This window comes from Delphinapterus leucas, chromosome 14, assembly GCF_059928025.1.
Source record: "Delphinapterus leucas isolate spDelLeu-1000000601 "Yukka" chromosome 14, BTC_Dleu_Yukka2, whole genome shotgun sequence".
In the NCBI taxonomy this organism is placed as follows: domain Eukaryota; kingdom Metazoa; phylum Chordata; class Mammalia; order Artiodactyla; family Monodontidae; genus Delphinapterus; species Delphinapterus leucas.
Window position 1 is genome coordinate 46728126 of NC_143142.1, and position 18946 is coordinate 46747071.

Genomic DNA, 18946 nt, shown 5'->3' on the forward strand with positions numbered 1-18946 from the left:
TTTTTGCAATGAGTGCTGGACAATTTGTACAGTAGTTTTATAATAAGGGTTTGATTCAACCTTATGACAGACAGTCCCATCACAAGAGAGGCAAGGTATAAAGTACTATTACCCCTGTTTTATATGTAAGCTAAAAGTTTATCAAATTATGCGAGTAACTTGCACTAGGCCATCAATCTGAAAGTCTCTGGGCTCCAAATATATTATTCTTAGTATGATGAACATGCTGCATCTCCCAACTCAGTTAATCATATAAAGAGAATATAAAGTATTTCAAAGGTGAAATACAGAGGAAAAAAAGGATATGCCCTACACAGTATTTTAGTAAAATGGGACTATAACTTGAGTGAATTTTATAGAAATCACTTTGTTTCATTTTCTAAGTGAAAAATCTTGCCTTGAGATGTTCGAAATTATCAAAATATGACAATTTGCAATTAAAACTTGGGACTTTTTTAACTAATCAAATCAGTTTGAGAAAAACAATTTTCTTAAAGTAAGAAACAGATTTGGGTTTAAATATTTACACACACTATGAGAACTTTTGGTAAGATTAAACAGTATTTTAGGAAAAGTAAGAAAATAAACAGTATTACCAGCTTCTGCACAACTCCAGAGGCCATCCTTTACACTGTATGAGAGGCCCCATAGAGTTCTGCAATGGTATGGGCCTGTTAAACAACAAACAAGATAATATAGAGAATATGGTTCCCTTCCTCTCAAGCTAACTGTGAGTTCTAGATTCAATAAAGAATATATCTTAGGAAACCCCAAGATCACAAATGCATCTCAATACTCTTATGAAGTGCTAGTGAATTTTAAAATCAATTTATGTTCACTTCTAATTTTAATCAGCTTTCTGCCACCAAGCCCCAACTCAAATTCTAATATAAAAGCTTGCACAAACCAGATACCTTCAAAAACACAAAAAACAACCAAACAAAAAACCCCACAAGTTCACAGGAAGGCCCCAAAGCAAACTCTGTCATTACCTGTTTCTGAGGATATGAAAAAGCTTCTTTTCCTATAGTGCGAAGAACAACATGGTGCTGACCTTCCAAAATAAGCTGCTTACTGTCTTCCACTACGTATGCCTAAGAAGTACAAAGCACAAAAATGTTAGCCTGCTTGGCAGTAACCTCAAAAGTAACCAATGCAATATCTGATGGAAAGCAGAGGTATTATGGCTAATATCTATCAATTACCAACACTCATGGCTGTGTCAACATTTCTACTTTTGTTCATTCATTCAATCAATTAAGTATCTGTCAAAATCTGCTCTGCCTCAATATAAAACAGTTGGCCTGGATACGTGAGAGACACTTCTTGAAATCTTTTCCAATTTTCTCTAGAGCACTTAAGAAACTAGTCTAAAAGAACAGTGCCATACCATAACACAAGTTATTTTCTTTACTGGACTGCCAATATACAAGCAAAAGGCTTTTTCTTTTTTAAAAATATATTTATTTATTTTTGGCTGCGTTGGGTCTTCATTGCTATGTGCAGGCTTTCTCTAGTTGTGGCAAGTGGGGCCTACTCTTCGTTGCGGTGCATGGGCTTCTCGTTGCAGTGGCTTCTCTTGCTGCGGAGCACAGGCTCTAGGTGCACGGGCTTCAACAGTTGTGGCTCACAGGCTTCAGTAGTTGTGGTGTGTGGGCTCTAGAGCGCAGGCTCAGTAGTTGTGGCGCGTGGGCTTAGTTGCTCCACGGCATGTGGGATCTTCCCAGACCAGGGCTCAAACCCATGTCCCCTACATTGGCAGGCGGATTTTCAACCACTGAGCCGCCAGGGAATTCCCAAGGCTTTTTCTTATCATCTTGCTTCTGAAATGCACCAGGGTTTATCATATAATGCAGCAAAATCAGTGAGTACAATCATAAATCCTAGAAGTGGAAATGCCATGTCCTTGGAGATCTTAAATTTAAGTATTGATACATATGCTTAAAAGAGAAAAAAAAAAGTTTTTTTCTTCCTATACAATGAACTGATCTCATCTAAATTAAAACACTTACTCCAGCACGTAACTTTTCTTCTTGAACTTCTTCTGTGTTGGAGAAAATAAAATCTGTACATGGCTCTGATATACTGGTACTGTCACACTATGCAAATACAGATGCTTAATTTTTTTTTGATAAGCCCAATTTCTTTTACTATTAGATTCAAGAGATTCAAAATTACTCAGTCAGAACGCTATAAACATTCCTAAATGTTTATTTTCAATTTCTATACTTATCATGAGTGACAATTTGCCATCCATGGATCACACTTGGAGAACTGCTGCACTAAGGCAGAGGCAGGCCCAGGACCTGCTCAGCACCCATCCATGCACAACCCAGAAATGCAGGAGGAGTTAAATACTTGATGGGGTGACCTTTAATCAAGAGAGGATGACAACTGATAGATAACATCCTGAGACAGGTCGCACATCTTTTCCAATGGTCTCAGGGACCAAACAAAAATCACCCATAGCCATGCATAACCCTATAATGCATTCTCTTTCCTGCACAAAGTCTTAGTTTTTCAAAACAAACCTTTATTTTTGGTTAAGATTGGTTATAAGTTATACTATACCCCCTTACCAACTAAATTTTTTTACAAAAATGTTGTCCAAGGTCTTAGTTTTCTCCTGAATCATAATTTTTTAGAGTACTATGTTCCCTATGCATCAACTCCACAACTTAAATGACTTGTCAAGTTTTCTTCCGTTCAAGGTGGTCCTTTGTGCACTATCTAGAGTCTTCACTAAAGAAAATCTACTAGTCACTTCCTCAAATGAGTTGAATAATAAACTTATCATAGCTACTAGCCCCTACCAAATTTAATATCCCATACTGTAATCTATTCAAACTTCCATTTTCTAACTAAGGAGTATCATAATCTTGGGTAGTTTTCTTCTTCTTCAATGATAATCAGCAATACTAGTAATTGGCTTTTATTCAGGGTGATTTTTTGAAAGATAACCCCTGGCCACCCCGCCCCCACCAAGGTTACTGTGGGCTCAACGATGAGTACAGAATACAGCACACATAACTCAAAATCTTGTCTCACGAATATTACAAATTGTTACATGGCAGGAATCTGTGGAGTGACAGCTACAAATGCTAAAGGTCTACCATACATTTAATGGATGGGTGGTTTACATTAAGGGGCAATGCTACTGAGCCTGAAAACAGGATTCTCTTTTTTTTTTTTTTTTTTTTTGCGGTATGCGGGCCTCTCACTGTTGTGGCCTCTCCAGTTGCGGAGCACAGGCTCTGGACGTGCAGGCTCAGCGGCCATGGCTCACGGGCCCAGCTGCTCCACAGCATGTGGGATCCTCCTGGACCGGAGCACGAACCCGTGTCCCCTGCATCGGCAGGCGGACTCTCAACCACTGCACCACCAGGGAAGCCCAGGATTCTCTTGATTCTAAGCTCCAAGAACATTTGATTTCAAACTAATAACGTGTAACTTATCTTTTTAACATTAAACACCTTCACCTTCTATAGTCAACAAAAGTATCAATTTGCTTAAGCAGTTTTATTGGAATTCATGTAAAGCCAGCTTGGTTTCAAGAAAGTTTACTTAAAAGTGTGCAGTTTAGTAAAAAGAACACTTTAGAACATCTGAATCAACTTAAAATAACATGTTCTAATCATCTACTATGAGCATGTCTCCATGTTAGGCCTTATATCAGACAGTACAAAATCAAACCTCCTCACATAGTTCAGGTGAATATCCCTGGGCAAGATCCTAAATTTCACTGTAGAATCATTTCTACAGTGGAAAAAAAAAAAGATACATACTTAAGATACAAAAGGGTGTACTGTGAAAAATAAACCTCTTCTGCATTATAGTTAACTTTAGGGAAGACCAATGCCTAAACAACCTCATTCTGGTCTGCCATGTGTATGTGCAAATCTTAGTTGAATCTGATTTTTTTTAATTAAAATATTTTCAAGTAATCTGAAAAATTTCAACAGAGACCAACAATTAGATAATTGTAAAGAATTACTGTTAATTTGGGTGAGATAGTAATATGGTGGGGTTATATTAAACAAGAAAGTCCTCATCTGCTAGAAGTACACATAAAAGCAGATGAAATATGTCATTAAAAAATATATACTGCAGCTAAAAAATAAAGGAAGGTAAAAATAAAACAAAGGAATAGGTGAAAACGAACAGCAGCAAATTAGTGGCTGTTGGAGCCTAAGTAATGGGTACTTAGAGATTCATAGTGCTATTTTTCCTTTTTCAGAGTTTGAAAATGCTCACAATAAAGAGTTTAATAACAGCATTTTTGCTTTCATGGAGCTTATCATGTCTACAAAATTCTCAGTACCTCTTACAAGTAATAAGTAACACAGAATAAAGTCATCTAATTTGAATGAATTCTTCCCTTTAGGCAAAAAAAAGTTATTTTGGAACTGCTGAAAAACTTATAAAACTACTTCAATATTCAAATTGGAAAATTTAAGCAGAGAAAAAATATAAAGAGCAGCTTACATTTACTCTTCAGCTTAAGAATCAAGTATAAGTGAGGCTTGCTGAAATAATTTAACAACACATACCTTCCACAATACAACAATATTCAAATCCACCTCATTGCACTTCTGAATTAATCTCATAGTGTCCTCTATTGACTGTTTTTCTGTATGCAGAGAAGACTGGGCTTGTGGTTTCTTCAATTCAGAGGATAAACTTCGATAAAAGAAGTCTGCACATGGGCTTGCTGAACTTACTATCTGTTAAAAGAAAATCGTTTGTCTGTATGTGTTTTCAATTAGATATACCCTGCCAAAATTTAAATTTCTACAACTTACATATACCCAAAAGGCTTATTCAGTAATTTCTTATCAATTTGGTTGAATACAAGGAGGCCACCCTAAGACTTGAATACCTAAAATATTTGGCACAAATTACCCTGAATCTTAAAGTTTGAAGCTCAAATTCATAAATCTACGCTTCCATGGCACTGGCTTTAACCTTCTAAGTATCCAGGGAGGGTAAATGGGTATCTCTAAGAAAATGAATAAAAAGTGAATTGTTGGGAATCTGACAACATATATATGTATAACTGAATCATTTTACTGTACACTTGAAACCAATACAACATCGTAAAATAACTATACTTCAATTTTTAAAAAAGTGAATTGTTAAAAGGAAATTATGATCTTTTTAACTATTAAAAATAACAAATATTTCCCATTCAAATACTTGGAAGACTAAGTGATATCCAATGAAACAGAACGAATGAAGACACTGGCATTAACCTGGCTTTTATACTTAAAGGGAGAGAACAAGAGAAAAGATTTTTAAACAGACTCAGAACTACAGAATTTCCCTTAATTAATGACTACTGTGTTTCACAGTTAAATCTCTACACTTAACAATTTCCTGCATTATAAACTATATTATATAGCTGTTAAGCTTCAAGTTAATTATTAAATATTAATAAATACATATATTTTCCCCCTTAGACATGAACTTTTTCTGGTAAACCATTGTCCACATAGTTATCTCATCAACGTGTAGTGCCTGGTGAGTTCTATTTACTCAGATTCATCAAAAGGGAAAATGTCTTTGTTTATGCCATCTGCAGTGCTCCTACACAAAATTATTAACAATAAATATAATAAAAATTACAACCTTAATATAATTTAAGGGTCCTGATGATGTTTCTAGGGAATGTTTTTAAAAAGACACAAACAAAACAAACAACTTAAGTCCTAAAAGCTAAAATTCAACCATTCAGGAAGCAAGGAAGCACAGTGTCCAAAAGTCATACTCATTCTGGAATTATTGGACTTTTGGTGCTCTGGGATATTTCTAAATAGCTGCTTCCTCAAATGGCCAAAAGATAGTACAAAGAGTGGGTCAGATGAAGGCAAATGATAAGCACAATACAAAAGTCTAAGTATGTTTGGAATTATCAAGAAGAACACAAAGAAATAATACTAGTAACAGCACAAAACGACAGGGAATTTGGTCCGTATTTTTCAAAGCAGGTCCCCAAATCACCTCTTCAGATTATCTGCAGAGATGGATGAAAATGTGTATTCCCAAACTCTACCCAAAGTATGAGCCAGAGCTTTAGAGGTGGGACGGCAAAGCTTTCATTTTTATAAAAATTCTCTAGATAAAAAACTGTGTGCAGGCCCTCCCTGGTGGCGCAGTGGTTAAGAATCCACCTGCCAATGCAGGGGATATGGGTTGGAACCCTGGTCCAGGAAGATCCCACTTGCTGCGGAGCAACTAAGCCTACACGCCACAACTACTGAGCCTGCGCTCTAGAGCCCACGCACCTAGAGCCCGTTCCCCGCAACAAGAGAAGCCACTGCAATGAGAAGCCCCACGCACCACAACAAAGAGTAGCCCCCACTCGCCACAACTAGAGAAAGCCCGTGAGCAGCAACGAAGACCCAACACAGCCAAAAATAAAATAAATAAATTAAAAAAAAATAGAGGGTGCAGACTGATAACCTCAAGATCACCTCAAAGCTTTAGCAATTCAGAGCCCCAGGTCTCAACCAGTCCCACTGACTGAGAATTTGCATTTTAACAAGATCCCCAGGTGACTTACATGCACATTATTTCAAAGTTTGAAAACCACTCTCAAGGTGGTTGTAACATATAATTATTGGGAGTATCAGTGCCCTAGTCAATAATACATTTAAAATTACAAAACAGCTTATTATTTGGGTCACAGAACCATATGATATTCCCAAATCCAGAGGGTTATCATCTGTTTGTTCCACTGTGACCACGTTCCCAAATAAACAGGTTCCTTCATATAATCCTGTTTCTTTAATCCCAAGGACTAAACTTATTTCATGAGTATCTTACACTCTAAAAGAAAGTTAAATTTAAATAACTAATTAAAATGCTATATTCCATATAGCATTTTTGTTTGCTTTGGGGCATGAAGACAAGTTGCAAAACCCAACAAAGCTGACATGTTCATCCACCAAAGAATTTGGGGATTACTAAAGCAATAGTTTTACCAAAATAGTCAAGACACTCCAGACTGTGACTTTTAAAATCAAACGTTATTGTGCTTATTCGCATACCTGTTCATTTCCAAAGATGATATCTGCAAAGGTATATTTTTCTGAGGACTGTGTAGCAACTAAAAAACAGGAGAGAACAAACTAATCATATCATTGGCATGAAATATAAAATAACCATTTAAGAAAGTGTGACAGTAAAATGAATTTACCTTCTTCCTCCTTACATCGTATTGCCTTGAAGCAAAACTTTCCCTTCTCCCTATTCGCAAGTTTGGCATCTAGGAAGAGAAAAGAGAAAATTTCAAGTATCTTTCTCAGTTTATAACATGGTAAAACCTAATTCATTACTCAGACTTCTTCAGTCACACTGGAAAATATTTCATAATTATAAATCGTGTTTAATGAAAAGCATCTTTGCTTTCCTCTCAGTAAAGCAAATCTCATTCAGCTCCTTAAAAAGGTAAGATTAAATTTTCTTGAAATGCATGTTCATATGCAGATATATATTCAGATATGTATGACATTATAGATAAACAGAAAATTTGAAAAATTAGAACTTGGGAGCCAGGGAGTCCTCAATTCCACCACTCTATCATTTCTGCATTTCCTATCAATATTTTTTTCATATGGAGGATTTATACCAATATTACTATATGCACATATTTGCTATGATGCATTTCCCCAATATTGTGACATATTTTAAAAGCTTATATATTTTAATGACCACAAAATAATCTGAGTTGTAGCTTAATTCACATTAAAGCTCCATTTGATTTTTCTCTATTAAACATAATCTTACAATAAACTGCTCTGAATATATGGATCTTCTTATATTTTGAATTAATTCCTCTGTATAAATTCCAAAAATAAGAATTACTATGAGGCTAGATAAGGGTTTAAACATTTTTTTTTAATCTTTTAAAATACATTGTACAATTCCTTCCAGAAACAGTAAATATTTTGCCAGCTTCGATCTACTCTTACAAGCACTAAGCACTTTCATACTACTAGCAGGATGATAAAATGATGGAAATATTTTGGAAAACAATTTTACAGTATGTATCACAAGTGTGCATATTCTTTTGTTTAAAGTTATATGGGTACGCAAATACACAGAAAAGCCAGTCAACACACAAGTTTGATTACACACAGAAAAACCAGCTTTCCAATAGTAAAGGAAACAAAGAGAAACTTTCAATTCTAGTCTATATGTTTCTGTACTGTTCGAAATTTTGACAGTGACCATGTATTCAGGCACTGATTTTACAACTGAATTTTTTAAAAAAGAAAAAATATATACAAATAGAAAAGATGTGGAATAAAAAGATGGGAAAGAATCGATTAACACAGTAATTTCACTTACAGTCATGTAAAGTAATGAAAGCACAATTTAATGCTTACAAAAGTTAATTATAAGAAAGTCATCAACCACCTAAACGAGCTCCAAAGATGGGCACAAGCTGTGGCTATCAGCACAGACCCCTGAGAGGGGCATGAAACGCTAAGGCTGCTGCTGTAGCCACCAAGAAGCCTGTGTGCAAGCACAGGTCACTATCCATACCACCCCGGCTAGGAGCCTGTGCAGCTCGCCACTGCCAGGGTCCCAAGATCCAGGGACAACTTCCCCAGGAGAACATGGTGCGCCTCAGGCTGTTGCAACGTCACGCCCCACATTCCATACCCTTCCCGCCCCCCCACCCCGCCTGAGTGAGCCAGAGCCCCCTAATCAGCTGCTACTTTAACCCTGCCCTGTCTGGCAAACAGACGCCCTCAGGCGACGTACACACACAGGCGGAGCCAAATCCAAAGCTGAGCCCCAGGAGCTGTGCAAACAAAGAAGAAAAAGGGAAATCTCTCCCAGCAGCCTCAGGAGCAGAGGATTAAATCTCCACAGTCAACTTGATGTATCCTGCATCTGTGGAATACCTGAATAGACAACGAATCACCCGAAAATTGAGGCGATGGACTTTGGGAGCAACTGTGTTTGCTTTCTGTGTCTAATTTGTTTCTGGTTTTATGTTTATCGTAGTTTAGTTTTTAGAGCTTATTATCATTGGTAGATTTGTTTATTGATTTGGTTGCTCTCTTCCTTTTTTTATTTTACATATATATATATATATATGAGGTTTTTTTTTCCTTTTTCTCTTTCTGTGTGTGTATGTGTATGCTTCTTTGTGTGATTTTGTCTTTATAGCTTTGCTTTTGCCATTTGTCCAAGGGTTCTGATTGTCCTTTTTTTTTTTTGGTATACTTTTTAGCACTTCTTATCAATGGGGGATTTGCTTTTTCGTTTGGTTGCTCTCTTCTTTCTTCCTCTCTCTCTTTTTAAATTACTTTCTTGTTTTTTTATTTTTAATAATTTTTTTCTATTTTAATAACTATTTTATTTTATTTATTCATTTTTTTTCTTTCTTTCTTTCTTTTCTTTTCTTTCTCTCCCTTTTCCTCTGAGCCGTGCCGATGAAAGGCTCTTGGTGCTCCAGCCAGGCATCAGGGCTATGCCTCTGAGGAGGGAGAGCCAAGTTCAGGACACTGGTCTACCAGAGACCTCCCGGCTCCACGTAATATCAAACGGCAAAAGCTCTCACGGAGACCTCCATCTCAACGCTAAGACCCAGCTCCACTCAACGACCAGCAAGCTATAGTGCTAGACACTGTATGCCAAACAACTAGCAAGACAGGAACACAAATCCACCCATCAGCAGAGAGGCTGCCTAAAATCATAATAAGTTCACCGACACGCCAAAACACACCACCAGACATGATCCTGCCCACCAGAAAGACAACATCCAGCCTCATCCACAAGAACATAGGTACCAGTCCCCTCCACCAGGAAGCCTACACAGCCCACTGAACGAACCTTACCCACTGGGAGCAGACACCAAAAACAACAGGAACTACGAACCTGCAGCCTGCAAAATGTATACCCCAAACACAGTAAGTTAGGCAAAATGAGAAGACAGAGAAATACACAGCAAATGAAGAAACAAGGTAACAACCCACAGACCAAACAAATGAAGAGGAAATAGGCAGTCTACCTGAAAAAGAATTTAGAGTAATGAGAGTAAAGATGATCCAAAATCTTGGAAATAGAATGGGGAAAATACAAGAAACGTTTAACAAGGACCTAGAAGAACTAAAGAGCAAGCAAACCAGGAAGAACAACACAATAAATGAAATTAAAAATTCTCTAGAAAGAATCAACAGCAGAATAACTTAGGCAGAAGAACAGATAAGTGACCTAGAAAATAAAATAGTGGCAATAACTACCACAGACCAGACAGAAAAAAGAATGAAAAGAACTGAGGACAATCTCAGAGACCTCTGGGACAACATTAAATGCACCAACATTCAAATTATAGGGGTCCCAGAAGAAGAGAATAAAAAAGGGACTGAGAAAATATTTGATGAGATTACAGTTGAAAACTTCCCTAATATGGGGAAGAAAATAGTCAATCAAGTCCAGGAAGCACAGAGAGTCCCACACAGGATAAATCCAAGGAGAAACATGCCAAGACACACATTAATCAAACTATCAAAAATTAAATACAAAGAAAAAATATTCAAAGCAGCAAGGGAAAAGCAACAATTAACATACAAGGGAATCCCCATAAGATTAACAGCTGATCTTCCAGCAGAAACTCTGCAAGCCAGAAAGGAGTAGCAGGACATACTTAAAGTGATGAAAGGGAAAAACTTACAACCAAGATTACTCTACCCAGCAAGGATCTCATTCAGATTCGATGGAGAAATTAAAACCTTTACAGATAAGTGAAAGCTAAGAGAATTCAGCATCACCAAACCAGCTCTACAACAAATGCTAAAGGAACTTCTCTAGGCAGGAAACAGAGAAGGAAAAGACAAACAAACGCAAAACAATTAAGAAAATGGGAACAGGAACATACATATCGATAACTACCCTATATATAAATGGATTAAATGCTCCAACCAAAACACACAGGCTGGCTGAATGGATAAAAAACAAAACACATACATATAGTGTCTACAAGAGACCCACTACAGACCCAGTGACACATACAGACTCAAAGTGAGGGGATGGAAAAAGATGTTCCATGCAAATGGAAATCAAAAGAAAGCTGGAGTAGCAATTCTTGTATCAGACAAAACAGACTTTAAAATAAAGACTATTACAAGAGACAAATAAGGACACTACATAATGATCAAGGGATCAATCCAAGAAGAAGATATAACAATTGTAAATATTTATGCACCCAACATAGGAGCACCTCAATACATAAGACAAATGCTAACAGCCATAAAAGGGGAAATTGACAGTAAAAGAATCATAGTAGGGGACTTTAACACCCCACTTTCACCAATGGACAGATCATCCAAAATGAAAATAAATAAGGAGGCAGAAGCTTTAAATGATACATTAAACAAGATGGACTTAATTGACATTTATAGGACATTCCATCCAAAAACAGCAGATTACACATTCTTCTCAAGTGCTCATGGAACATTCTCCAGGATAGATTATATCTTGGGTCACAAATCAAGCCTTGGTAAACTTAAGAAAACTAAAATTGTATCGAGTATCTTTGCCAGCCACAACACTATAAGACCAGATATCAATTACAGGAAAAAAATCTGGAAAAAATACAAACACATAGAGGGTAAACAATACACTACTAAACAACCAAGAGAACACTGAAGAAATCAAAGAGGAAATCAGAAAATACCTAGAAACAAATGACAATGAAAACACAACGACCCAAAACCTATGGCATGCAGCAAAAGCAGTTCTAAGAGGAAAGTTTATAGCAATACAATCTACCTCAAGAAACACCTCAAATAAATAACTTAACCTTATACCTAAAGCAATTACAGAAAGAAGAACAAAAAAACCCCAAAGTTAGCAGAAGGAAAAATATCATTAAGATCAGATCAGAAATAAATGAAAAAGCAATGAAGGAAACAATAGCAAAGATCAATAAAACTAAAAGCTGGTTCTTTGAGAAGATAAACAAAATTGATAAACCACTAGCCAGACTCATCAAGAAAAACAGGAAGAAGAATTAGAAATGAAAAAGAAGTAACAACTGACACTGCAGAAATACAAAGGATATGGGAGATTACTACAAACAACTCTATGACAAAAATATGGACAACCTGGAAGAAATGGACAAATTCTTAGAAAAGCACAACCTTCTGAGACTGAACCAGGAAGAAATAAAAAATATAAACAGGCCAATCACAAGCACTGAAATTGAAACTGTGATTAAAAATCTTCCAACAAACAAAAGCCCAGGACCAGATGGCTTCACAGGCAAATTCTATCAAACATTTAGAGAAGAGCTAAAACCCATCCTTTTCAAACTCTTCCAAACTATAGCAGAGGCAGGAACACTCCCAAACTCATTCTACGAGTCCACAAAAAAAGAATACTACAGGTCAATATCACTGATGAATATAGATGCAAAAATCCTCAAGAAAATACTAGCAAACAGAACCCAACAGCACATTAAAAACATCATACACCATGATCAAGTGGGGTTTATCCCAGGAATGCAAGGATTCTTCAATATACACAAATCAATCAATGTGATAAACCATATTAACAAACTGAAGGAAGGAAAACATATGATCATTTCAATATATGCAGAAAAAGCTTCTGACAAAATTTAACATCCATTTATGATAAAAACCCTCCAGAAGTAGGCATAGAGGGAACTTACCTCAACATAATAAAGGCCATATATGACAAACTCACAGCCAACATTGTTCTCAATGGTGAAAAAGTGAAACTATTTCCACTAAGATCAGGAACAAGACAAGGTTGCCCACTCTCACCACTATTATTCAACATAGTTTTGGAAGTTTTAGCCATAGCAATCAGAGAAGAAAAAGAAATAAAAGGAATCTAAATTGGAAAAGAAGTAAAACTGTCACTGTTTGCAGATGACACGATACTATACATACAGGATCCCAAAGATACTACCAGAAAATACTTGAGCTAGTCAATGAACCTGGTAAAGTAGCAGGATACAAAATTAATGCACAGAAATCTCTTGTATTCCTATACACTAATGATGAAAAATCTGAAAGAGAAATTAAGAAACACTCCCATTTACCACTGCAACAAAAAGAATAAAATACGTTGGAATAAATCTACCTAAGGAGACAAAAGACCTGTATGCAGAAAACTGTAAGACACTGATGAAAGAAATTAAAGATGATACAAACAGATGGAGAGATATTCCATGTTTTTGGATTGGAAGAATCAACACTGTGAAAATGACTCTACTACCCAAAGCAATCTACAGATTCAATGCAATCCCTATCAAACTGTCAATGGCATTTTAACAAAACTAGAAAAATTTCACAATTTGTATGGAAACACAAAAGACCCCCAATAGTCAAAGCAATCTTGAGAAAGAAAAAGGGAGCAGGAGCAATCAGGCTCCTGGACTTCAGACTATACTACAAAGCTACAGTAATCAAGACAGTATGGTACTGGCACAAAAACAGAAATATAGATCAATGGAACAGGATAGAAAGCCCAGAGATAAACCCATGCACATATGGCCACGTTATCTTTGATAAAGGAGGCAAGAATATACAATGGAGAAAAGACAGCCTCTTCAATAAGTGGTGCTGGGAACACTGGACAGCTACATGTAAAAGAATGAAATTAGAACACTCCCTAACACCATACACAAAATAAACTCAAAATGGATTAAAGACCTATATGTAAAGCCAGACACTATAAAAGTCTTAGAGAAAAACATAGGCAGAACACTCCATGACATAAATCACAGCAAGATCCTTTTTGACCAACCTCATAGAGAAATGGAAATAAAAACAAAAATAAACAAATGTAACCTAATGAAACTTAAAAGCTTTTGCACAGCAAACAAAACCATAAACAAGACCAAAAGACAACCCTCAGAATGGGAGAAAATATTTGCAAATGAAGCCAACTGACAAAGGATTAATCTCCAAAATATACAAGCAGCTCATGCAGCTCAATATCAAAACAACAAACAACCCACCCAATCCAAAAATGGGCAGAAGACCTAAATAGACATTTCTCCAAAGAAGATATACAGATTGCCAACAAACACATGAAAGGATGCTCAACATCACTAATCATTAGAGAAATGCAAATCAAAACTACAATGAGATATCACCTCACATCAGTCAGCATGGCCATCATCAAAATATCTACAAACAATAAATGCTGGAGAGGGCGTGGAGAAAAGGGAACCCTCTTGCACTGTTGGTAGGAATGTAAATTGATACAGCCACTATGGAGAACAGTATGGAGGTTCCTTAAAAAACTAAAAATAGAACTACCATATGACCCAGCAATCCCACTACTGGGCATATACCCTGAGAAAACCATAAAAAGCCAGGTACCACAATGTTCATTGCAGCTCTATTTACAATAGCCAGGACATGGAAGCAACCTAAGTGTCCATCGACAGATGAATGGATAAGGAAGGTGTGGCAATATATACAATGGAATATTACTCAGCCATAAAAGGAAACGAAATTGAGTTATTTGTAGTGAGGTGGATGGACCTAGAGACTCTTATACAGAGTGAAGTAAATCAGAAAGAGAAAAACAAATAACATATGTTAATACATATATATGGAATCTTAAAAAAACCAAATAAATGGTTGTGAAGAACCTAGGGGCAGGACAGGATTAAAGATGCAGACATGGAGAATGGACTTGAGGACACAGGGATGGGGAAGGGTAAGCTGGGATGAAGTGAGAGAGTGGCATGGACATATATACACTACCAAATGTAAAACAGATAGCTAGTGGGAAGCAGCCGCATAGCACAGGGAGATCAGCTCGGTGCTTTGTGACCACCTAGAGGGGTGGGATAAGGAGGGTGGGAGGGAGACGCAAGAGGGAGGAGATATGGCGATATATGTATATGTATAGCAGATTCACTTTGTTATACAGCAGAAACTAACACACCGTTGTAAAGCAATTATACTTCAATAAAGATGTTAAAAAAAGGACTTTGATATAATGTAATATATGATATAATTATAGCAAAGTATATACAGATATTTAAATGAGTTAAAAAAAAAAAGAAAGGCACCAATAATCTTATGACATTCTGGTACTGTTCTGAAAAAAATAAAATCAACGAAGGAAGATATCAGAATTTATTATGAAGAGGGAAAAAGGCACAAACCTTTGTTTTCAGAGAGATTTACAGATTTCTGTAACTTCCAGTGTTTGCTACTACTTGATACTTGTACTATATGGAATTCCTTAACACCTGCTTCACTCTATCAAAAGGAAATAAAAGAGTCATTCAAGGTTTAGGAGCACTAACGTAGAATACTCTAATGAGAATGACACTGCTACCAAAGTCAGTATCAATTAACATAAGATGAAATTTTTATTTTGAAATAAATTAACAATACATTTCAGAAATGTAAATTATTTCAATCCCTCTATAAACATTCTTAAAACACATAAGTCATCACATCATCTTATTCACAAAATAGATTTAATTATAATATACTCCCAGTGGCAAATTTTTAAATATTGAAAGGCATTCAGTTATTAGAATCTATTATAATGAGTTATTTAATATATCAAAAATTATTTGCTGCCAATTTTTAATCAAAACCATAGCACTTTTATTTCTTCTGATCTTTCTCTCACATTCCTGTTAAGGCAAAAAGCAACAAAGAACAGAATCCCAATATACAGTCAATGTACATAAAATTATTTAAATTGCATATATTTTTTATTCTCCTGAATAGGAGCTAATTTGAAATTATTCAAATGTTCTTACTCTTACAAATATTGATTTTTTTGGGAAGATCACCGAAATATCAGCACATTGACCTTAAATGTCCTAAAATGACCATACAAATTTATGAAGCTAAAAGACATGACAGAAATAATAAGTAACATTTCAAACAGGTATCTAAACTGAATCAATATGAAGCTAAGATTCTCCTTTAATAAGATCACATTTCCTTCTTCAAGAATACTCATTTTGATATTTAGAGTACATAAACAGGAAATATAAAATGTTTAAAATGCTTTATATAAAGGAAATGGTACTGCTGGAAATGTATAAGTAAGGGGTTATCAAGTCAATACTGAATGTGAAATCCTAACAGAACTTTGTAAATTTAAGCACATCAAAACACATCCTCGTCATTTTCCTCACATCCTCGTCATTTTCCTCACATCCTCGTCATTTTCCTACATTGGGCTGGTAGGCTTCTGTTATCATACAGGTGACTTCCCTTCATCCCATGTTTTTAATACTTTTACACCTGGAGATCTTCACCTTTCTCTAAGCTCTTCTACCTAGATTCTTAAGCCTGGACTTTTCCTACCATCTATCTAGCTCTTTGGTTTTCTCCCTCTCCTTCGATTCAACAACATGAGTGTGGACCCAGCTTGTCCCCAAAGCCTGCGTGGCCCCAAAGCATCCAATTCTAGGGAATCTTCACCAATGCCTGAGATTTACGGGCCTGAAGAAAATTATGTGTCCTTGCAAATGTCATCTGCTGAGACCCACGACATGGAGACTGTCTCTCCTCTTCCTTCCTTCTCCATGGATCTGCTTATTCAGGACAGTCCTGATTCTCCCACAAGCCCCAGAGTAAAACTAATAGCCACGGCTGCAGACAAGAGCACAGAGAAGAAGGAAGAGAAGGTCCTGGTCAAGAAGCAGAAGACCAGAACCGTGTTCTCTCAGACGCAGCAGTGTGTGCTCAATGACAGATTTCACAGGCAGAAATACCTCAGCCTCCAGCAAATGCAAGAACTTTCCAACATCCTGAACCTTAGCTACAAACAAGTTAAGACCTGGTTCCAGAACCAGAGAATGAAATGTAAGAGGTGGCAGAAAAACAACTGGCTGAGGAATAGCAACATTGTGACTCAGGGCCCAGCAACTACAGAATACCCGGGCTTCTATTCCTACCACCAAGGATGCCTGGTGAACTCTTCCGGAAACCTGCCCACGTGGGGTAACCAGACCTGGGATAACCCAACTTGGAGCAACCAGAGCTGGAATAGTCAGTCCTGGAGCAACCAGAGCTGGAACAGTCAGATCTGGTGCCCCCAAGCTTGGAATAACCAGACTTGGAACAATCAATTCAACAACTATGTTGAGGAATTCCTGCAGCCCCAGATCCAGTTCTAGCAAAATTCTCCTGTCAGTGATTTGGAGGCCACCTTGGAAACTGCCGGGGAAAGCTATAACATAATACAGCAAACTGCTAAGTATTTCAATTCCCAACAGCAAATCGTGGATTTATTCCCAAATTACTCCCTGAACACACAGTCTGAAGATTTCTAACGATGGCTGTATTATTCAATCTCAATTTGAGCTGTGACTGTTATTACTTCCCTAGAATTTTTCTTTTACAATTACATATCTCTCTGCCTTGATAAGCTGCTTTTCATTGTGCCTTTTGTGTCAATTTGGGGGTGTATGATTGGTGTCTACTCAAAGAGGTTTCACAAGCATTGGCATCTATGGACATCATGATAAAAGATGACAGGCGGCTATAGATAACTAGGTTATAATACTATTTTTTTGGTATCTTTAGGATCTAGAACCTAACCTCAAGAATAGGGAGCAAAAGTACAAAGATGTGTAATGAAGGATTATTCATATTTTCTGGGATGGGGAGGCTTTACTTGTTAAGAACCTCAGTTGTTAAGGTGAAGGGTTAAGCTACAATGTGCTTCACTGATTTCCTCTACCCCTTTTTGCTATTTTACTACAACCCCTAATTTTTTCCACCAGTCTAGTATTTGTAGAAAGATGTTTTAATTTGTCCACATCATAATACTACCAGTTGGCTGGTTCGTTTATAAGTACCAATAAACAAAAAAATTACCCATTTAAAAAGAAAAAACAACACATCCTCAATGGTAAGACTAGAAAGCACTTTATGAGATCTTTTTTAGGTTGAATTACTGGTATATGGCCATATACCATATGCTTATGTATCATATTAATACCACTAGATCCTTTTTTTTTTTTTTTTTTTTGCGTTACACGGGCCTCTCACTGTTGTGGCCTCTTCCGTTGCGGAGCACAGGCTCCGGACGCGCAGGCTCAGTGGCCATGGCTCATGGGCCCAGCCGCTCCGCGGCATGTGGGATCCTCCCGGACCGGGGCACGAACCCATGTCCCCTGCATCAGCAGGGGGACTCTCAACCACTGCGCCACCAGGGAAGCCCAATACCACTAGATCCTTTTATTTGAAGTACTGAGGGATAAAATTACAAAGCAAATTGAGAATTAACATGTTTCTACATTCCATTCTATATGAACATCCCTAAATTCCTAGCTTATGCTGTCTTGTGAAGGAAAAAAAAATCATTATGAAAAACAAAGGATACACTTAAAATATAATTAAAGACAAAATTTAGTTTTAAACCAGCTTACGGTATTGGTATTTTCCACATCCACAAAGACTAGCATATTGCCTCCTCTGCCCTCCTCATCTTCAAGAGAATTACTTCTGCAGACAGTGGCTCGCACATTCAAAGATCGACTGGTACAAATGACTGCTGTGTGTCTTAATATTCTGTGACTAAAGAAGTAAAAATTACAAATTTAATCTAAGACTCTTTCCCAATGTTATGATTCTCTAATTCCAAATAAAGCTTTTTAAAATCTATTCACCCTCAGGACAATTTATACTCTAAAAAAACCAAGACAGATACAATAAGGTAAAATTATCTACTTAGCCTAACATTAGTTCAATTCTTTATTCTCAGTTTGGAAGAAAACTATTAGTCTCCTTTTTTCCCTGCTCATCAAACTCAGCCACAGTATAGTACATGAAAATAATCATCATATAGTCATGTCTTGATCATACCTCTTCTGATAGTAGTTCCAAAGTTAATGACTGAATGCCTACCAAGTAAATGCCAAACTTTCACCTGGCATTTAAGGCTCTCCACAATAGAGCTTTACAAT

General features: G+C 36.8%; 1 protein-coding gene and 1 pseudogene across 6 annotated transcripts in view; one reads left to right on the forward strand and one right to left on the reverse strand.

Moving 5' to 3' along the window:
- The window catches only part of TRAPPC8 (trafficking protein particle complex subunit 8), a 90675-nt gene that overhangs the window by 9872 nt on the left and 61857 nt on the right, over positions 1 to 18946 (reverse strand). For all 6 annotated transcript variants that reach the window (XM_089895048.1, XM_022586904.2, XM_022586905.2 and 3 more), the window contains 6 exons: positions 18410 to 18557; positions 15170 to 15266; positions 7199 to 7267; positions 7050 to 7108; positions 4551 to 4724; positions 993 to 1094 (listed from right to left, as the gene is read on the reverse strand). In XM_089895048.1, the coding sequence (XP_089751174.1) occupies positions 993 to 1094; positions 4551 to 4724; positions 7050 to 7108; positions 7199 to 7267; positions 15170 to 15266; positions 18410 to 18557 (649 nt within the window). The remainder of the gene's footprint in view (positions 1 to 992; positions 1095 to 4550; positions 4725 to 7049; positions 7109 to 7198; positions 7268 to 15169; positions 15267 to 18409; positions 18558 to 18946) is intronic.
- Positions 16193 to 17229, forward strand: LOC149747620 (homeobox protein NANOG pseudogene; annotated as a pseudogene).